General features: G+C 41.0%; 1 protein-coding gene across 3 annotated transcripts; it reads left to right on the top strand.

Annotated features, from left to right (window-relative positions):
* Positions 1-400: 400 nt before the first annotated feature.
* LOC133900883 (uncharacterized) lies at positions 401-21,791 on the top strand. Of its 3 annotated transcripts, none has more exons than XM_062342157.1 (25): positions 401-721; positions 4,912-4,992; positions 5,718-5,817; positions 5,901-5,985; positions 6,079-6,128; positions 6,207-6,272; positions 6,935-7,014; positions 7,672-7,731; positions 8,943-9,042; positions 9,119-9,196; positions 9,318-9,400; positions 9,480-9,548; positions 9,660-9,737; positions 9,823-9,918; positions 10,571-10,641; positions 17,131-17,208; positions 17,299-17,392; positions 17,868-17,966; positions 18,594-18,787; positions 18,873-18,987; positions 19,635-19,766; positions 19,893-20,000; positions 20,187-20,296; positions 20,440-20,535; positions 20,733-21,791. In XM_062342157.1, exons 1-25 carry the CDS (start codon positions 641-643, stop codon positions 21,244-21,246), a joined length of 2,718 nt encoding a protein of 905 aa, XP_062198141.1. In that variant the 5' UTR covers positions 401-640; the 3' UTR covers positions 21,247-21,791. The 3 variants fall into 3 exon arrangements, with proteins under 3 accessions (XP_062198141.1, XP_062198156.1, XP_062198148.1); XM_062342164.1 differs by having other exon boundaries at positions 402-721; positions 9,333-9,400; XM_062342172.1 differs by lacking the exon at positions 17,868-17,966.
* The last annotated feature ends 224 nt before the right edge of the window (positions 21,792-22,015 follow it).

The raw sequence follows: 22,015 nt of genomic DNA, 5'->3' as shown, positions 1-22,015 counted from the left end.
GTTGATACTTATATCATTACGTGGTTCATCTGTGTATGATATAAATTACTTTTGTTGGTATGAATTAATTATGTGTCGCGTCGATGCTTAAAATCATTGTTCTACGGATCGATGTTTTCATTTTTAAATTATCGGTTCTCGACTGATATCCGCATATTTATGTTCGGATTGGTTCGTTTTTGATATCCTAATATTCCCGAATTTATATCCGTTTCTAACTTTTTTGTTTAAAATAAAAATAAAAATAAAAATAATTAAAAGTTTTTCCGACCGTTCCCATTCATATTTATCCTACTTCCTTGCGTCCATCCACACCGTGTTCCTTTCAGGCTTCCGCTGCTCTATATTTTTTTTCTAGCACGGCATTTCCTTTGTCTGTTGCGGGGTTGTAAACATAACAAACACGCGCAACAAAATATTGACGAAAACCGGAGGGGTAAAAGAGGAAAGGCGACGCCGAGCCGAGGCCGCCAGGAGCGAGGCCGGGCGGAGAGGAGAGGGGAGCGGAGCGGAGCTCGTTGATGGTGGCTAGGGTTTCGCCGCCCGCGCCCTCGACTCACTGAAGAAGCGCCCGGCGGCAGCGCCCCTCCCTCCCCCTAAAGGCTCCGGGAAAGAGAACGCCTGCGACCGCGGCGCGGGGATGGCGGAGCAGGAGCGGAGGGAGGCGGAGGCGGGGGGCGAGGCCGCGGCCGCGGTGGCGTCGCACGCCATCAGGATGCAGGTGAGGGATTTTCTCTCTTCTCGGTTGCTGTTTACGGTCCCGGAAGCTCCAGGATAGGTGGATCCGCTCGCGGCTATCTGGTAGGCTAGCCTGCGTGCGTCGCGTGTGCGGACTTTCGATTGCTAGGCTACGGTGGGCTCTGGAAGGGAGCTGTTGGGATTCCGCATGGGGGAGGTGGGGAGTTTGTGGAAGCCGCCCCTGCCTTAGATCCGAGTTTGCTGCTCCTGGAGTTGGCAATTTGGAGTTTCATCGAGGGGGATTGGGTATCCTTATTTCTTGCTGAACTGTGATATTGAGCGAGTTGTTGCAAAAATTGTTCCTTGATGAGGTCTAGTTGGGAATGGGTGTAGGTGTTTTGCGAATTCCACGAGCTGCTGTACCTGCAGCTGCAGTTTTGGAACTAACTGGACATGCTAAACTGCAGAGTTGGTCCGGATCAACTAGTTTATTTCAGTGAACTTATTGGTGCTAGCTGCTAACTGAGTAGTTTGGACAGTACGTAATTAGCCTAATCTTTACTTTCTAGCATAATGTTGCGTATTTAAACAAAAAGAAAATGTGCCTTGAGAGTCAATACTAATTAGTACTTATCATATCATTACGTTAACATGTGGAATGCATGATTCAATCATATCGATACAAAATGCCGTATAAGCCAGGGGCGAAGCCAGCCGAGAACAGCGCTGGGGTCTTCACCATTGTAGGCCGGGGTCTTCACCGTAGCAGAATAGTGCAGAACAATGATTTCTCACTGATTTTGCAAAAAACCGCCGGGATCAGCTGACCCTGACAAAATAGCCTGGCTCCGCCCCTGATATAAGCTATCTGCTGCCTTTTTGGCTAGTTTAGCGCCTATAGCACTACCCTATTATTTTGATTAGGAACAAGCATGGAGACTGCAGAGCTTGCCCAGCGGAAACTTTATTACAAAGTTCAAAATCATGCAAAAATGATTATGAAAATGGAAGAAAAAGGGGATATAATTTGAACCGATGCACTTAGAGATCGCGTCCATCTTAGGTGGATGTGATCTAACTTTTGTAAGCTCAACATCTTGGAGCAGAAGCTTCTTTCATCTTAATTTATTTGGATGTTCTATTGTATCTACTTGTGATTTTGTTTCTTTGAAGCCAAATATGCCTGCATCACTTAGCATCCAATTGATTGAAGAAAGATTGACTTAGTACTAGCTGCACTCCCTGCATCCAATATTTAAAGCAGCATTGAAGAAAGGCCAATGAAGCTCCATCATCCTTACTAAAAGCATATTAGGACCATGTTGGGGGAATGGCCCGACAACTTAGGTAAAGGCCCATATGAGAAAACGACCCAATAATGTATCATGGCAAAATTGTAATTCATGTATCACACCAGGGGCAAGAGGGGGATTAACCCTTCTCCCCACTCCCATATATATGAGATCTCAAGGGGTCATGAGCCCTCAAGCTCATTCATTTGCTCCACTTCCACTCTCTCTCTCTCTCTCTCTCTCTCTCTCTCTCTCTGTGCCTGGACTCTCTGTGCTTGGGTCCACTATCCTTAGCCTTGCGAGCACCTCCGGGTGAAGCCCCAAAGCCCATTTTGTTCGGGGCAAATAACTCTTCCCCAACACAGCATATGCCACCAGTGTTCCAGGGTTTTAGGCTATTAGTAGAAAGAGCACATGATTTAGGTTCAACAAAGAAGTGTTTCCTCCTCATCATACTTTTAGTATTATGTTTTTATTGGAAAATAATTGACAAGGACCTTTTTATGGTCTATACCTTATATATATGCATTCTTCGAAACTAGGTATAAGTAGGTTCTATTTGCATATATCCTGATAATTTTTTAAGCCCGTCAGGCCCGACTAACTAACCAGGCCGTGTTGTGCCAGCCCTTGTGCCGGAGGCTCGGCCCACGGCACGGCCCGAGAGAGACCGTGCCGTGCCAGGCGGTAGGGCGCAGGGGCAGGCGGGGCTGTGGCACGGTGGGGGCGGTGCGGGGTGTGGAGGCAGGGGCGAGGTGAGGCTTAGCTGGGCCGGTGCGGCGGTCGGCGGGGCGAGGCTTACCCGGGCCGTGCCGTGCCGACATGTTCTGTCGTGGCCTCAGCCCAGACACGGTCCGACACCTCATGCTGTGCCGGCCCAACCCTGCTAACTTCAAGCCGTGCCGTGCCTGGGCCACACTTATAGTGTTGGGCCTCGGGCCGACCCAGTATGCATGGCCAAGTTAGCTAGCTTTATTAATTCAAATGAGTAGCCTTCATCAGGGACAGTCTATTGAAACTGACCAAGGGTAACTTCGGATAATGGAAAGATGCATGCTTGATCGCTATACTTCAGTAGAAAGTAGCTGAAAACCAAAAGATGCTTGTTGGTGGCTTATCAAAACAATTAGGGATATTCTAATTGCAAACAATAGTCATTATAAAGTTCGCCAAAAAAGAAGATTTGCTGCCTACCATTGCCCAAGTGAGGTCTGACAGTTGATTTGAGCAAGTCTAATAGCTTCTGAAATCTGAACAGCTTTAGAACATTGTTGTACAACAAACCTTTGCTACTTGAAGCATGTGAAATGGTATTGTAATTCCTTTTCTAGAGAAAACTCATGCAGGACATTAATGCTTGTGGCACTAGCCTTATATTGGCTCAAGTACCTTGAAAAGATGGTACCCTCTCCATTTCTTTTAATAAGACATATTTTGGTTGGACATGGGGATTAAGGACCGTATGAAACCAAGAGAATGGTAGATGGAAATGATCCATGGGCCATGGGGCTCATGGTGCTAATGTCTTGGGAATGAAAGGGAGATGAGTTGTTTGGTGTTTACTCATTGCTGTTTGATAATCCAGTTACTTCAATCACCATATGATGCTTGCCATGATGGTTGCCCAACACTGCATATCAGCCTGGTATTGTAATACCTAGCAACAGCAAACAATCGAACTGGATGCTAGCTTGGAGATTCTCAAATCCAACTAGTGGAATACCCGTGTGTTGCAGTGGGAGTTCGGAGAACTAGTGTGTAGGCTTGCAGAATACGAGGAAGAGGAAGAAGAAAAGGGATACATACATATCTAGAGAGTGCTTAAGCAAACTCTGAAATAATTTGTTCCTAAATCAGATCTAACGTCTAGCATTTATGTGATGATGTAAGCCAAGTTTCAGTCACTTCACTCTTAAGCAAACACTGATGGTCATGATTCATTCATCATCACATCCCACGGGCTAGAGCATATCAGATGATATGGTTCAGTGACATCCAAGTTTTGTTGTGGACAGAGGCCCCAACATCAGAATGTCAGGGAAATTCTATTTCTATCATATGCGACGTTGGGCTGCAGTAGAGGTACAGCAAGGTGCTGCAGCAGCTGTGCACACTACGGCAGAGTTCAGTGGGCGAAAGCACTGCAGCTGAGATACAGTAGCAGGGCAGCGGTCTAATCACATCGAGAGCCACAGTTGAAGTCGGTAGCATTGATAGGATTAGAGTTCAAATCCTTATCTTTAGGAATTCAAAATCGGAGTCCTGACAATGTTAGTTATTGGTCTGTCTTAAGAGTCTGAACTGATCAAGAGTAGAGTTTTGGTCTTATTAATTAACATCTTTTGTTAGGGACACCTCTATATATCGTATTGTTCAAGCAATAGAAGAAATAATTCTCCTTTATTTGCTATCTCTCAGCCCCTCTAGTTCGCTAATCCCAGTTTATATCTATCCCTCTCACTGGAAACCCAAATCCCACTCAGCCATGCCTTCTGACCAACTTCCTCATGATAGTTACCCCATTGCAAACTGAATTTTGTACCAAGTTTTGTGCATTTTATTCCTGATGCCATCATCTAGTAGTTGATCATGAATCATCACAATTCTTGGGTTAAAGAAATATGAGATACGGAATTGAATACTACATTAAAATAACACATATGTAGTTTGTTGCTTTGTTTTTGCAGCAGTAACAAGCTGTAAACTGACACCCGGCCACTATCAAAGTCCAGCCCTTTTGGTTGCACTGTTTACCTTTCACGCTTTCAGCTCTAGTTGAGCAGTATAAGTTCATTGTAGTTTGCCATTTTCAACCGAAATGTTCCTTTCCTGCTTGTATCTATTAAGAAATTTTATTTATATCATTTCTGTTTCCGTATATTATTTTATCCCTTGACTCCATACTATAGATGATGGTAACAACATCTGGTAACTGTTCCAGCGTGTCAAAGTATACCGTTTGACTGATGGAGGGAAGTGGGATGATCAAGGAACAGGGCATGTTTCTATTGAGTACATTGAGGTATGTTTCTGTGCCAATACGGTTTATATGACCCTATGAAGCTGACTCAACTCCTTATTTTCTTCAATAGCATCCAGTAAATTTGTTTGCCCATTAATCTGCTTACAGATCCGCTATCTTATGACAACATGCTTTGTGCTGGTCAAAGTTTTAAATTGAAACTAATTACACCAGTATCATGGACTTTAGGCCAATAAATGTGTTGCTTTGTGGGACCATGTGAGCAAGAATATTACATTTAGCTGCCTCTTATGGTAATACTGTTCACAGGGCCGAAAATTTATAAAAGCCAATCCCTCAGGCTATAGCAACTCAGTTGGACTTCTGTGCTCACTTTGCCATAAAGGGTTAACTTGAGTTGCTACCTTGATTCCTTTACGTGTATATGCTATCCAGAATTCCAAACTCATGTGAACTCCCAACATGTGAAAAAACTCACATACGAGATGTGCTGCATGGGCCATTGTAATTTAGGTCTGTGTGTTACAATCACCTTGTCAAGGAAACTATAAAAGAACCTTGTCAAGGTATCAAGTCCATACTTCATACTGCGTTGCTGATTTGTGGAACAGTATGCCGTAGTACAAAGACATCAGTATAGATGAAAACCAACAGAAACTACTCATAGTATATGGCACCATGATATTCTGTTGATGTGCTATCGATTTCTAATTTGTGGGCTTACCTTTTGGACCTTACATGATTCACTTTTGGGTTGATTCTAGGGTTCAAAAGAACTTGGTTTGACTGTTTTGGATGAAGAGGACAATGAGACACTACTTGTCCACAACATCACACCTGACGATATATACAGGAAGCAAGAAGGTGTACTCACGCATCATCCTTCTATCCTCCAGCAAATATTTGATATCTCTTACTTGGCTTGCTAACCCATTTTCTTTCATTAGAAACAATCATTTCATGGAGGGATCATGAGGCAGCAACGGAATTAGCACTGAGCTTCCAGGAAGCTACAGGATGTTCCTACATATGGTAGTTGAAGAAAAAGAGCTATGGTGTGATTATCACTTTTTTCTTCAATTACCCCCTTTATTTTATTTTTGTTCTCTTGGTGCTGCTATGCAGGGACAACATATGTGACATTCAGAGAAACCTGCAGTTCAGTAACCTTGGTGGTCAGTTGTTTAAAATCTGCTGCTCTATTTGTTTATTCATACCATGCACACTTTTCTCATTTTGACTATGTCCTGCAGCTCTTGAAGTTGGTCCTCGTCAAGTGTCAGAATCTCTAGAAACCTCTAGAGTATTGCATTCAAATGGTAAATCCCACTTTGCTTTATTTATGTTGCGCTGCTTAAGTTTTTAACCAGGTGAGTCTCCATTTGGGATCGTGGTGGCTTTACAAAAGCGTTTTCCCCCAATTATCTTAAATTTTTTGTTGAAAGTATCTATTTTGGAGCCACAATGGCAAAATCTTACTTGAGTAGTATTTAAATACTTCCATAACAAAGTAGATTCCGCAGCGCAGCATAAAAACCACAACCTGACCCTTAAACCATTACTGCTTGGTGTTATGTGGTTGAAAAAGGGTCTTGTTACTTATAGAATATTAATCTGTCCTACATTACCAGAGTTTAGTAACCAGCTGCTACTCTGTTTTGCACTGTTAGTTTGATAATTAAAACAATGCTTCCATTGTCCTTAAATAAATATTCTCATGGACTCATGATGGCCTTATATCGGAAGTTCTGAATATATGATTCATGGCTTACACTTTTTTTATGCTGAGACATGCGCACAATGCCTCGAGCCTTTCTGTAAAGGCACGCAAATCACTTCGGGTGCTGCACCTTGTGCATCTCGAGCACTGCTTCCTCTCATGTGGTTCAACTTGCTGTCTAGCCTACATGTGTGCATTGTTTACTTCATTTAGCGTTGGTCTCAGTAGCGCTATGTTTATTAATCATTCATTCCCCTGCAGATGATTCATTCCACTCTGCTAATGGTGAATTGAGGGAGCTTCCTCCTGTTGAATTATCTAACCTTCCTTTGATTTTAAAGGTTTGAATTGTTTGTGTTCTTCTCATGGAACTACTATTATTTTGCCCATCACGCTCAGTTGCAACATTTATTTACTTTCTTTTACGTTTTGGTTCAATGTTTACTCTTTTTATCAATACATTGTGACTCTAGTAATTTGCTTTCTGTCTTGGCTGAGGGTTGTGGTTTGTGCCTTGCTTGATCATGTTTCTGAAGTCCCATCTCCTCACTGATGAATACGTGTGAAAATTTGGGAGTCTCGTATCTAACTTTTTAGTGTTTCCTTGTTCTTCTGGCTATATAGTCTTGCCCATTAGTGTAAAGGAAAAGGCTCTTTTTTTTATTTGTCTTCAGATGTAATAGTTGATATATAGGGGTAAAGGGGAAATATGGAATCACATGAAATGGTTCTGCAACCAAGCCAGTCTGTCTGCCTATTGAAAAACACTGTTGATATTGCTACCCTCATATTTATCTATTTCATAGAAATGTTGAGCTTGTATACCTTTTCCTTTCGCTTTGGGAGGACTCAGTAGCAACCAAGAACGCTGAAGTAGTTTCAGGCCTATCTTTATAAATAGGGAAACTATCATATGTGCTTTGGAGCTTAAGTGCTTTACAATTTAAAGTTTGACTTAGTTGTAACTAATTTCGGAATACTGATGTAAAAATCTGCAGACTATATTGGAGGGCGGCATTACAGATCAGATCCGTGTGGCAGAGTTGATAACACAAGATGTAAGCCTTTGCCATGGCATGTTCTCATGTACTAAACTTATTTACGCTATTAGCTTTTGTGCTAGTTCTCAGGTAAGATAGGAATTTCATTTAATCATCAAAACCGAACACACCCTTACTCCCTAAGGATGGAATGTTGGCTGGGAGCAGTGTTTCAATTCTGATAAAATCCCTTAGAGAGATCTGCTTGGTCCTCCTTATTAGTGAAAACAAAAAATAAGAATTTTGGCTTCTTTCTGTCTATTAAGTGACTTCTTGGGGAGATGCCTTATAATGTTGCAGCATTCACTTGTTTCTTTGTTGAAAAATGGTCTAGATGTTTTATCATATGCTGCATTCATGATCGACATGCTCTCAGCTGGTTGTTTTTTAGGTTGGTTACCTCTGGGCAATTTAAACTCTTGCTTAAGATGAAATAATTCAGCTAGAGTTTTTGTTTGTAAATAATACTTAAACACAATTATTTTCCACATATGATGCTAGTATTTTGGGATATCTAGCAGTCTCCTTAGGGACTGTTTCTTTTCTTGATCGAATAATTGTAGTATTGCCTACACAATGTCTTACTCGTCTAGTGTACAGTTATCTTGACATAAGGTTTTGGATTTGTCTCTTTTCATTCGAATACAGATGTCTCCTAGGGTTGTTGAACGTTCATCTAACAGAAGATCAAATGTTGTCTAGTGGGTAATTTAAGAAAGTAGACCGGTGATGGAGATTTATGCTTTTTATTGCCTCACATATTTATCATTCTCACTTAAGCTTAGGATTGGAATCGAATAGTTGCAATGCGGCTACATGACTTCCATTTTATGATATGATATCATGTTCTGGTCGGTGAAATATGATATCCATTAATGGAATGACTAATATTACATATAGCTCCACAATGGTGGCTGGACATTCTCTGCTAAATCTACTTTATAGTCTTGTAATAAGAGTGGTTTTAATCAATTAACTGATGATGCTTTCCTGCTGAAGTTCCTTCTTGACACTCTTTTTGTTGGTTTCCTGTGAATCAACATCCGAGTTCGGTTCACATGTGAAAGTGCTTCGAAAGGCACCGGCTCCCAATGGCGAAATTCTTGCTGAAAACACAGCTACATGCTGGCATTTAATCAAGTAGTAGCGCCTGAAGTTTGACTACTTAGGGTATGATTATTCTCGTCTGACGTGAAGTCTTGAACTACTCTCCTTGCAAATTTTTGCAGCGTGATTTTTTTCCGAAGCTAGTGGACATTTTCAGAATGTGCGAGGATTTAGAGAACTTAGATGATCTTCACTTGATTTTCAAACTAGTCAAGGGAATCCGTAAGTACATATCTGTATGAAAGTCTGCTTGCTAGAGTTTTTAGACAGCTACTTACTGTCGATTTTCGTTCTGCAGTATTATTGAACAGTCCATCGATCTTCGACAAGATTTTCTCTGATGAGTTTATTCTTGACATAATAGGCGCCCTTGAATGTATGCTATCTCCATTGTTTCTTCTTGTTTCTCATATACCTTTATCATAGCATGCAATTATGTATGATCTGATTATAACTGGAATGCCTGAGAGGATGCTGTTTCTTTTTTTTTTAACGAGATATACTCTGTACAGATGACCCAGAGGTTCCAAGAGTGCAAAAGCATCGTACTTTTCTAAAGGATCATGTAGTTTTCAAAGAGGTATTCTGATTTCTCTTGCACATGTTATCCTGCTTGAGAAGAAATGGTTATTTAATGTAAAACCATGTTTTTCCCGCAGGCAATACCTATTAAAAATGATTCTGTGGTTTCAAAGATTCATCAGACATACAGAATAGGCTATCTTAAGGTCAGTGTCTCTACAGAATTGCTGACTAACTTTTTCTGCTTCATTGGTATATGTCAATATTCTTTTTATTTAGTCTGTTCTACAGTTTGACCTTTTTTTTTGGCATTCCAGGATGTTATATTACCACGAATATTGGATGATGCCACTCTAGCAAGTTTGAACACAATGATACATACAAATAATGCATCTGTTAGTGTTTCAGCCCTCCCCCAGTGTTGGTATTGTTATAATTTTTCTCCCTTTTGTCACTTATGACAAATTGATCTGCTTGCAGATTATTTCCTTACTAAAGGACGATACTTGCTTTATCAGAGAACTATTTGCTAAAATGAGATCAGCAGATATTTCTATGGAATCAAAACGAGAGTTGGTGAGAAAATATTCTTACTTTTGCTAATGATGAGCAGATGTCTTCGCCTTGAACTGTTTTGTGTTACCCATTATCGTAAATTCCTTAGCATCGCTATGACAAAGTTGAGTTAGATAATGCAGGACAGACAAGATTTTCCCCTTGCATTTTTAGAGAAGTTTCCGATTTAGCGTAGTTGGCATTGATGTGTATGATAATTAACTAAAACTGGGATTGTCTAATGATTTACTGGTGTTTCTTAACAATGGGTAGTTGGATGAGCTGGGCTTTGCTAGATTAACTCTTCTTGAAGTATATGATTTGCTGAATTTGATAATCGCCTGAGTTTAATTGTTCTCTGTAGGACATTGGACTATTAGGTTTCACATTGTCTTTAGGGAATTTGGATTGATGCAATGCCAAATTTCTTGGTTTCTGGATGCCTCCCACATGCTAGGTTCACCCTCGTGTCTAATAACATCTTTCAAAACCTCATCACTTGCATTCATTATTACAGTACTCGCCTTTTCTTTATGTTTAGATGATCTGGAGCAAGCTAGCTTGCTTTACCTACCTATCTGCTACAATTACTGGAAACTGGATTGAAAATTGAAGTATTTAATGCTTTGCCTCTTGTTTGGTGACAGTGCTGATACTGTTTCTGTATTTGCAGGTTTTATTTTTGCACGAGTTTTGCACTCTCAGTAAGAGTTTGCCACTTGTTCAACAGTTGCGACTATTTCGGTATGTCCTTCGATTTAGTTCTTTTTCCTTGTACTGTGCCTCTCTGGTTAGACTGCGAAGGCATAACAGAACACTGCCACGGTGTTGTGTTATTTCTCCAAAAATGCCAATATAGGCACATGGCTATAGGCTGTGTATTGCAAAATCAAAAAGAAATATTGCAGAAATATTGTTTTTAGAAGCTCTTTTGGTTCAGCAACTTATACACACACATTGTATATCTATTATGTGCCTAGCTGCACTGTAGTTCATTGTTGCGTCACGCTCCAGTTACTACAGGCCAGTTACTATACATATATGGTCGTAACTCGGTACCTTCTCTAGTCGTAATTATGTATTTTTTTTGTCATGTGATCGTAACTTGTTCACCTCTATGCACACTCCCAGTTACGATCTAAAAAACAGTATAGTTGCGATCCACAAGATATGTCAGTTACTACAAATATATATGGTTGTAACTCGGTACCTAATCTAGTCATAACTATTTTCTTTCTGTCATGTGATTATAACTCAACTATCTGTGCTGTTGTAACTGACTATTTTTCTTAGTCGTAACTTGGGGGTGACGCAAAGTTGACTGCAATTGTGCTAGGCCCAAGTTGTAACTGCAGTATAGCACAAATCACAACGGAATGTCTACCATATTGTAACTGTATAACGATCCTGCCCGTCCGAATTAAACAACAATACGAGGTAGTAGAGTACTGATCTCATGTGGAGATACTTGCAATCTAGCATTAGAGATTAATTTATGTACTTATTAAACAACAATATAAGGTGGTTGAGTAGATGCCATTGTCGAAACGAAGATTGATACCTTGTGGTCAATGGAGAGTGGCACTGCGACGCCGTCGCGGGAGAGCACGACACGTGAGTTGCCACAGTTGGCGATGACGATGCGACGGTGCCCCACGAACGGCCACCACGACGGTGGAGCCCACGATCAGGAAGGGCGACTCGGCGTCGACGTCGGCCTTGGCCTAGGCGAAGCCGCCGGTGACCTCGTCGTCCACCCTGGCGAAGTTGGCCGCCATCGCCTCCTTCCAGCGCACGTCGCTCCCGACGCGCTGGCGCATGCCCAGCTCCTCCGCGAGCACCATGTGCATCCGCTCCTTGCACGCCTTCGGTGCCCTACCGTGGCCGTCGTACACCGCAAAGAAGCTGGGCGCGCGTGGGAAGATTTTGGCTTGGTCGGCCGTAGTGGCGCGACACAAGTCTGTTCTGCTCCTAGGCGTAGAATAGACTTGCCGTGTGTGTGTATATATATAATTCTTTTAGTTACTGATTTTTTTTGTTGGATTTCACTTCACCTGCAGTTGGGAACTACTAATTCATTGGGTCTACAATGATCTTGGATGGGCTCTTAATGAGCTAATTTTCACAATTTTTGTTTGTAGTTTTCTTGTGATTCTAGGCACGTGCTTGAAATTTTAGGTCTTTTTTTTGTTTTAACCGTTATCTCCTTCGCTTGTAGTTATTTATCATTCAATTAGTGAAGCATAAACTCACTCATTTGATTTCCTAATATTAATCAAATTGACATCTTTCTTCCTTTAGAATGAGAACCCTTTTCCTTTTTAGCAAAATTCTTTCTATTTCTACTTGCTCAAGGTATTCATCATTCTAGTACAACTGTTGCAGTAGAATGACATAAGACTCGTGTATAGAGAACTAAATTAGCTTAACCACTATACACACACACACGCACACACGAGGATGATATTCTACACTCAGGGTGTATATTCTACACCCATGCCCCTCTCTATATATACCCCTCCCCTGGCTGCTGCCGCCGCCCAGACACGAACCGTTGCATGGGCGAGCTCGCGGAGGTGTCTGACAACGTGTCCGCAAAGTGGGTCATGTTCCCTATGTGCTCGTTGTCGTACGGTGAGCCCCCCGCACTCCAGTAGGAGCACGTGGAAGCGCTCCGACAGCCTGGCAGCGAGGGGGCACCCGGCTGTGCCACCTCCCACGATGATGCAGTCGTAGTACAACATGTTCCACGCTCGTGCGTGTCGTTCACGAACGTGTAGTTCATTCCTCGTGCTACTTGTTTGGATGCATGCACGCTCGTGCCGTGTCGTTCATGAACGTGTAGTTAATTCCTTGTGCTACTTGTTTGGATGCATGCACGCATCGAGCAATGAGTAATTGTCATAGATTAAAACTATGAACTTGAGAAGAAACTAAATGCTACTGAATACTTAATATTGAATGCTACCGAATGAAACTGAATGCTACTTAATATCACCCTACTATGCTTGAAACTACTGAAGAACTACTGGACAAAACTATTGACAGCTACCGAACAAATTACTAAACATTAACTACTAATATTGCTGAACAAACTACTGATACTACTGACAACTACTGACACTAATGACATAAACTACTGAACAATTTTACTATGACTTGAAATTAGTGAACAACTACTGAATAAAAAACTACTGATACTACTGACAACTATTGGTAATCACTAACACTACTAAATAGCTACTGACATAACTATTGAACAAAACTATTGACAACTACTGAAGCATCCAAATCATAGTAAATTTTCCTGCATGACAGGAACGTATGCATCGGCTCACAGTCGAAATTGCCAATCGACCAACTGCACTCGCCGATTGTAGCACGTGGCCGATGACCGACCTGCAGTCTGAGCCCTTTGACCGATTCCACACCAGACTACACCTGGATCACAACCGAACTCGACACAACTGAACAGACCGAAACCAGCTGCCACAGACTCCAAGCGCCTGGCCCACGTGACTGAGCCCTCCATGGCCTGACCGAGCGCATGCATACAAAAAATCAGCTCGCATGCATGCATGCAAGAGCATGTCGGCTTGCTTGCTTCTGCCATGCAAAAAACATCCATGCATCGTGTCCACGTGTAGCCTGGGGCCCATCGGAGCAGACCCAAACTCGGCACTAGTACCGTGTAGCTTGGGACTCCTGGAATCCAGGTGCAGGGCGTGTGGGTGCGCGGGGCTAGGGATTGTGTCAGCTGAGTTGGGCCAGTAATCTACACCTAGGGTGTACAATAGCACATGCATATATGTATATATATAGGAAAACTAGTCTCTACTCCTGGGAATACGTACTCCCGGCTCGATCCATAGTTGATCCTGTTATAACTAAAGTATATACTACTTTCTGAGATTTATATTTTACTTTCTGATATGTATATACTTCTTTATAAGTGAAATATATATATTTTCTGAAAGTTATATATTACTTTTTAAGATGTACATACTTCTTTTTGAAAACCCATTAGAAAGGGGAGTATGTACACTCAAGAGTACAGAAGGTGCTTCATATATATATTGAGGAGGGGGGCTGGGTAGTCATGGAATAATGGAAATATCAAATGGACCTGATCCCTAATTGAGCTAGTTCAAAGCTTCTAGTATTCTTACACCGTTTTATTGGACCAAATATATGCCAAGATTTCCTTGTGATTGGACACGATTCATGACACTTTTGAGTGATGTTGCATGTTAGATGGATAATTGTGACATGGTGCAATACTCCCTGCAATCTAGCCTCTTGTTTCTCTTTGTCTATTTTCCGTGAACTAGTGTGTTATCAGCCTATACCTTAAGCTGCGCTCTCTTCATTCATTTTATAGACCATTTCCTTTCGAAAAAGTTTATTTTTGTTCCACTTAGCTCTTCCCTCTTTCATTATATAAACCAGGTAAGACATGTCCCCTTGTTCAAAAAACCGGTGCAAATTACGTCCTAGGTAGGTTTTGTGCTTAGTTCTTGGTGATATTGTAGCCACATTATCCATTTTTTTGTCATGCGGTGGCCACATTCTCTCTCTCCATCCTCTCTATCTTGCTGTTGCTCTCTAGTTCCAGAGCGAGGTTATAAACGAGTACTAGTGCAACCTCGCTTGATTCTTAGTGTGCGAGATGAAGAAGAACGACACCTTGTTCCTCTCTTTCCTTGACCGGAGCCTACTGTTTGGGACCCCCACCCAAAAAAATCACTAATCCACAATCACCCTAAACAACCCACGTGGAACCATGTTCCAAAGGCATAGATCAATACATTAATACCATAGAAAATCTAAATATGTAATCGACACATCCATCGGTCCAATCGGTTTGCAACAGAGAAATTGGCCTGATAATGGACTAAGATGGACTAAGGCCCAACTTAATTCACTGCTTTCATGGTGCCAAAACCACCACCACATAACTCGCGGAGCCCCTTTGGTCCTACAAAGTCATGGCCACGCCTCCCACCGTGCTATTTGCCGCAGACGGGTGCTGCCTAAGGAGCACCGAGGCGAGGCTGCCCAGGAGGACCGAGCTTGCTCTATTCCTCCCTCTGTATCACCTTTTTTTTCCATGTATTTGGGGGCAGTGATAGTCTGTGAAGATGCAAGGTTGGCATGCTATGGAAAGCATGCCAATGGGAAGAAGCAAAGACTATGGAGAGATGGATAACTAGCCCTTGTATTGAGTGTGAGTGGGTCTTACTTGCCTCTTACTCATGCTCTCTTATTCTCTTCCTCCCTATGACAAGTGGGACCTGCTGCCAACTTAGTATGAGGGCCAGATGGAATTCGAGTGAGATGTCCACTTGGTTCAAAACCAAAGTCAGTCACATTGAGGGATGATATCTACCAGGTTTTGAGCGTGAGCGGCCAGCTACATATGGTATTCAAGATGAGGGACTAGTTTTAAGAGGAAAGAGTTGAGGGATGACAATAGACTTCTTCCTTTCCTTTCTTCAAAAAACAACAGTGGTGGGTTCTTCTGTCACTAAGTACAAGTCGTGTATTTTAGCTGGGGTGCACTAATCATCCGGTACCAAGGTTCTTTTGTGTTATATACCGTGTGATTTTGTGGAATGGCCCCCTTATCAATTTTAGTATGGTACCCTTGCATATCGTTGAAGTGTAAGGGAATTGCTGCCTACCTTTCCCCATCAACTTGGGCTTTTGGGGTCAACTGGTTGGTGCATCCGAGCTACAAGTCTCAAATTTGAGTCCTATTCCATGCAAATTTAAGTAAAAAAATGGAGTCTGTGCTTATTCCACGTTTGAGGCATGAGAGAGCGTACAGGTGAAGGGAGTGTTGAAGTATTAAGTGAATTGCCCACCTTCCCTCATCAGTTTTTGGTTTTGGGGTCAATTTTCTAGTGCATACTAGCTCCATAGATGTCATGATAGAAAATTCAGTTGTTATATGAGCTGTGAATCCAATCTTCATTTGCTCGGGTGCATTTGGTAGTCTGGAAGTAGCTGTATTAATGTGCAAAGGGGATTCCAGATGAAAAATTGGATCTATTGGACTTCTTTACTAGTTTTCAATTAAGGTCAGATGTCTAGGTCCACGAATTATGTTTGCGAAGGTTAAGTAAGCAAGCACATCATGCAACAGAGGTAATAACTGATCAACTCATGTTCATACATGATTAGAAGATCAAGAGTGGACCGGCAGCTAAATTCAAATGCTTTGTAGACATCGAGTTTGAGGATGAGAGCAAGAGCTTTTCTCTTATGTCAAGCTCGAATGATTTCAGCTGCATACACAAAATTCTTCAAAATGCGTGCTCCTACAGGAAGCCAATTTTATCTGTGTGGACAATGGAAACGATCAGTCAATCATCAACTGCAGTTTGATTCTGGTTGTGCTGTTTTTAAGGGAGATGGGTCTAAAGTTTTCAGGTCTTGTCATGCCCATCTCTTTATGAAGTAAGACAATGTAAGGTGTTTGATTAAGACAGTAGTGGAAATCATTAAGATGTTTGGTTCTACAACTGCTGCCTTGTGTGCCTTGAAAAAGGGTGGGCCCAAGCACAATTTCAAGGATATATGCAATAGAGCTTTCTTTGTTTGCCATAGGCATATGCAAAATTCTTAGCATATGCAATAGGGTTACTACACCAACTCATGGAACTTCCTGTGTCTGATTGTCACTCTCTAGGACAATAACAAATTAATAGTCCCAGAGAATTTTCTCTGAAACTCGAGATTATTATTTTCTAAAATATGCTATTAATATGCATTTTTGACTGCATGGTCTTCGTCAACACTTCGGCTTAATTCTTGAGTAAAATACCCTTCTAAGCAATGCACTTTCACTGCAACTTAGCTGTTTGTGTTTTAACCCTCTTGTCCTGTCTTATTTTGAAGTGGAACCTATGATACCGGTGTGCTTGAAGTGGTGGTGCGATTGTTTCACTGCCTGGCTGTCCCAGTCCCATGCTTTGCCTCACTATCACTTAACTTCAGATTCGCTAAGGATATTATGTCTTAGGTATATAGGGGGTTATCGTTTTCAATTGTTTATTGCCTGTAACTTTGTCTTGTCCTGCGCGGGTCATGCTCTAATAGAATGCACACAACTGATCCAATGTACTCTATGATTTCGAAGACAAATCTGCTGCTGTTTTTCAGATAACTGTGAACTCCGATTGTAGAACTTAGTAACACGTCGTGAGCTAACCACATATTTTTCATCAGGGATCTTTCAGGTGAAGGCGTTCTCGAAATAATTTCTGATGTGTTGCAGAGTCAAGATAGAAAAATTGTTTCAGCTGGGTACTTATCCAAGAGTGCTGTAAAATTACTGCCTTTGTTGTCAGCACAGTTTGTTTTGACTTCTAACTGTACTTTATTTGATGAATGCAGGACAGATATCCTTATACTTTTTCTTAATCAGGATCCTAACCTATTGAGGTCATATATTGTCCAGCAAGAAGGAAATTCTCTTCTTGGACATCTGGTAAGTTAGCAGAGGTTTGCTAAGCCTGCAGTAAGCTTTGCATCCAGTAGTTTTGTTCCCTTTGTAGCATTTTGAGTATCTGCATTTGCTCACAGTTTAGCTGAAGTGGAGTGCAAACTGTGCATGTCTTATCACATTTGATATAAAAAAGAACTAACTATAGGGCTTGGGATATGACTAAAATACATTTTATTAAGTACAACTTGCTGTGTTCTTTTAGTGATGTACTAATTAAATGCAAGATTGTGCTTATCTGTTCCCAGGGAATTCCTTTACACATGGCTGTAATTGACTGAAGATTGAAAGACGACCGATTTTGCACATTTTTTTCTCAACGCCACCATAATGTTTTTCTTTTCCTAGCCATGTTTCATCTCATAATTTCGATGCTAAATATATATTCTAATATCACTGTGTTATGGTTCATGTAACAACTATCATATGAAATGTATGCTTACGATCACTAAAATTTCAGGTTAAAGGCATGGTAACTGACTTTGGTGAGGAAATGCATTGTCAGTTTCTAGAAATCCTACGTATACTGATGGATTATTTTACCATGTCTGGCGTACATGTATGTTGTCTTTACTACTTAAATAAGTTGGAAAATTATATGTTGTCTTCCATTGATGAGCTATGTTAGAGTATAGGGGTGAATTTTTTCTGAAATTACCAATAGCCCTTTTGAGTTTTGATTCAGTCTTACAAATTTGGGCTACATTGCTAGTGTTTTGTACTCTTTAATTAATTATATAAATTATTTGCAAGTCCTCCACTACTATACAATCTTGGTTCTAGGGTGTCTTATGGTAATTCACATCTCTAAGTTTCCAACTTTTAATAGAAGTATTATGACGTGGACTCTTTTTATAGTTTTGCACATCTGCATTGATTATTTCCGCATCTACCTCTTCTGTCTTCTCACCAGATGTAAAATATGTCGATTATGTCAATTAGTAATAATGCTATCGGAACTATGAAACATTATCCTTTGATTGTCTCTGTTCTAGGCATAATCATTTATCGTTGCTGCCACTCTATTTTTGATGGATACTTTGCCATAATTTTTTTATTCTTCTGAGTGGTAGATCGTGGTCATCCTACTGTATCTCGCTGCGTTGAAGTCGGTTCAAAATATGCGAAATTTCACACCTGTTTTGATAAGATTCAGCCCTACTAACTTTTCTTTCCCCTGCTGCAGAGAGATGCCATCATTGAGATTTTCTACGAAAGGCATCTTGACTATTTGGTTGATGTAATAGCATCCTCTTGTTCTCCGAGGAGCATTTCCCGAAAAACATCTAATGCTGAAGTGCACCGAATGAAGCCCGAGATTTTGTTAAACATTTGTGAACTGCTGTGCTTTTGTGTAGTTCATCATCCCCACAAAATTAAGTACTGCTCCATGCAAATTTCTTCCGTATCAGATTTCTGTTCTCTTTCTATGGATGTGCTAAATGTTCATCATATGATCTTGTAGATGCAACTTTCTTATGAACAATGCTATAGAGAAAATCCTTACATTGACTCGATGGAGGGAGAAATTTTTGGTTGTGGCAGCTGTTAGGTTTATGCGTACTATTATCTCCAGAAATGTAAGGCACTATTTAATTTAAAAGTTTTTTTTTTATATTATTGGAAACTTGGAAGTCCCCTTAAAAGTCATGCATTACTGGCACAGTTGAAATCCATGACATAGTGGAAGGCTTTTGATAGTATTCAGTTACTTCTGTTTTGTTTCCTTAACCAATCCTTCTCTTATGGTTTGTGAGAGATCTCATTTTGATGTCTCAATGTTCCTCAATGTACCATAAATCTGGCTGATCTCATTTTATACTTTAAAATTATACCAATGATGTGCTATTACATGTTTCCAATCCGTGGAGATGCTATTATCAGGTGTTACATTTTGGCTTTATGCATAACTGTTCTCTGCGCATACCTGCTGATAGGTGGTATCTGCAGCATTCCAGCTCTTCTGCTTTAATCTGGGCATGCCACCTTAGCCTGAACTCACAACTCATTCCTGAATCAAACCAAATCCAAGTATTTGTCATTGTTTCATAACTTTATCTGCTGGATTCTCAGCAAAATTGACCGGGCATATAATTCTCCACTTTTGGTTGCTACCAGCCAGAGAAATGGCCAGTAAACTAATGCTCATTACAATTTACAAGTGATGAATTAAGCATGAGCACATCTTCATATTTGGATCCCAGTTGATATTTTGTATGTTTTTTAGGATGAGCATCTTATTCGCCATGTTGTCAAGTTCAACCTGTTGAAACCAATAATTGATGCCTTTGTTGAAAATGGGGATAGATACAACATGCTACACTCAGGAGTACTCGAATTGTTGGAATACATACGGAAGGTATATATGTTCAGAATGACTTGGTTACTACAATGAATTGTCTTTTACTTGGTTACTACTACGAATTCCGGCTTTTACTTGGTTACTACTATGAATTCTGCCTTACTCATTGGATACTTCCTGCAGGAAAATCTAAAATCTCTTGTCATCTATGTAATTGAGTCCTTCTGGGATCCACTTTTAAAGTTTGAACACTTCGGGAGTATTCAGGCCTTCAAACTCAAGTATCAACAGGTTGGACCTTTTCTTGTGTACTGTTGCATCCTGTTTTAATATCTTTGGAGTGGAGCTTGTGATGAAGAAAGATAATAATACCGTTTATGCTACTAACATAGAATCTTAATTTGTACCTACCATTTTGCCATTATTATGCATATTACTGAGTTAGCTTCTCTTTTGTTTCTTCCTTCTTCTGGCAAGTACTTGGAGAGTGCTGAAACAAGGCCAAGTGCTAGTGCGCCTGACACAAGAAAGAAGGCAGAAGAAAGAGGTCTTGAGAAGGAAGAGGAAGATTATTTCAACAAGGACAGGTTTGCTATTTTTTTGGTGATTGATTACTTCACTGTATTTACAATATAGGATGGTGACCCTGTCCACTAGACTTTCTAGGGTGCTTTTGTGTTCAGAAGTTGTACTGTGAGCTTGCAAGTGATGTGCCATTTGTTCTTTTTAGTGATGAAGAAGATTCAGGCTCTGGCCGGCGGGCTAAACATGCACAGAACGAACATAGTAAGGCTAAGGTAGCCAATGGAAGTGAAGCTGATGATAGGTATTCTTTTTTCATATAGAATTTCAGATCATTTTGAGTACCCACAGTGTATTTATGATACATCTGATTGTTCTTTTGCTTTCCCTTGTTACATTTAATGGCAAACTCGAAAATCTTATCATTCAGAATTCCAAAAGTTATAGTTTAATTTGTTTATGTTGCTTGCTTCACGAATGTTTTGATCCCCACCTTTTCAGGTCTCAATTTTTTGATCCCCGGCTTTTGAGGCCCAAATCAGCTGGACTTGTAGACTATGACGATGATGACGATGAGGATTTCAATCCGCCACAGAAGGAGCCTGATAGGCCATCAGAGGATGATGAGCCCTTAAAGATATCCACCGTGAAGCAGAAGTTAGTGAATTCGGTGGATGGAAAACATGCAGATGGGGAGGTTCGCAAGAGGCAAAAGATAGAAACCAGAATTAGTTGTGCTAAAATTGCTGCTGTCACTAGTATGGCTAGTAAACACACAGATTCACAGAACAAGCATGCCCCACTCTCGCCTACCTCAAGCACGCCAAGTACTGAAGCCAATGGTGTTTTGGGGGAGCATGGCACAAATTCTGAGGAGCATCAACATTCCCCAGAGAACACAGAAACTTCGCGGCAAACTGGAGGTGATTGTATAAAAGATGTGGGCAGTATGTCTACCGAGAAGGCTGTAAATACCACAAAAACAAGCGATTCAGAGCCTTATTCAGTCCGATAACAACACCTTTTCCACAACTGGTTTATCCCTGTACCCAATCCATCACCAATGCTTGCCAACAGATAGGAATCGGAACCTGTTTGGCTCCAAAGGCCGAATCCTTTTATCTCAAGCTGGAAGCATGATTGGAGGTGACATAGGTCGTGCCTCCCTTTATATCTTGAGTAAAATTCCAGCTACGACTTGTGAGCCTGTAAAGTTAATTTTCCGCAAGGGAAGATGAAAAAAACTGAGAATTTGGATGCCGGTCACGTCAGCATTGAATGGGCCTCGCTCCTGCTGCTGCGCTAGCTTATTGTACCTGTTTAGGAGCTTCTGAAGGAGCAGTGAATATGTGCCCTTTTTGCCATTATTTCTCACTACATTATTGACTGGGATGTTACGGTTGTAAAACAAGTAGGAAAGGATAGTTTCAGGTGAGCAGCGTTTCGCAAGAGTTTGTGCTAACTTACCCTATAAAATTGTAATTTGTTGATTCATGTTTTGGCTGGACACGGTGTCTTGGATAAATAATCAATTCACGTGATAAAGTAATTTATGCGGAATGGCTCAATTTTCTAAAAGAAATTTTGCTTGTGCGCGTCTGGCATTGTTTGGCATCTCTAGTAGGGTAACATTTCAAAAGTGAATCGAGTGCCATGTCCTGGGATCTGGGTTATGGATACGATGTTTGTTTGGGATTATTCTGTTTTAGACTCAGTCTTGGATCTGGGTTATGGCTCGCTGATTCTGTGCGAGAATTGCAATGATATCCTGCTGCTTGAGATAC

The sequence above is a fragment of the Phragmites australis genome, chromosome 2, assembly GCF_958298935.1.
Source record: "Phragmites australis chromosome 2, lpPhrAust1.1, whole genome shotgun sequence".
Classification (NCBI taxonomy): domain Eukaryota; kingdom Viridiplantae; phylum Streptophyta; class Magnoliopsida; order Poales; family Poaceae; genus Phragmites; species Phragmites australis.
The sequence above is the reverse complement of the archived record's forward strand: the minus strand, read 5'-3'. Positions and strand labels throughout refer to the sequence as shown.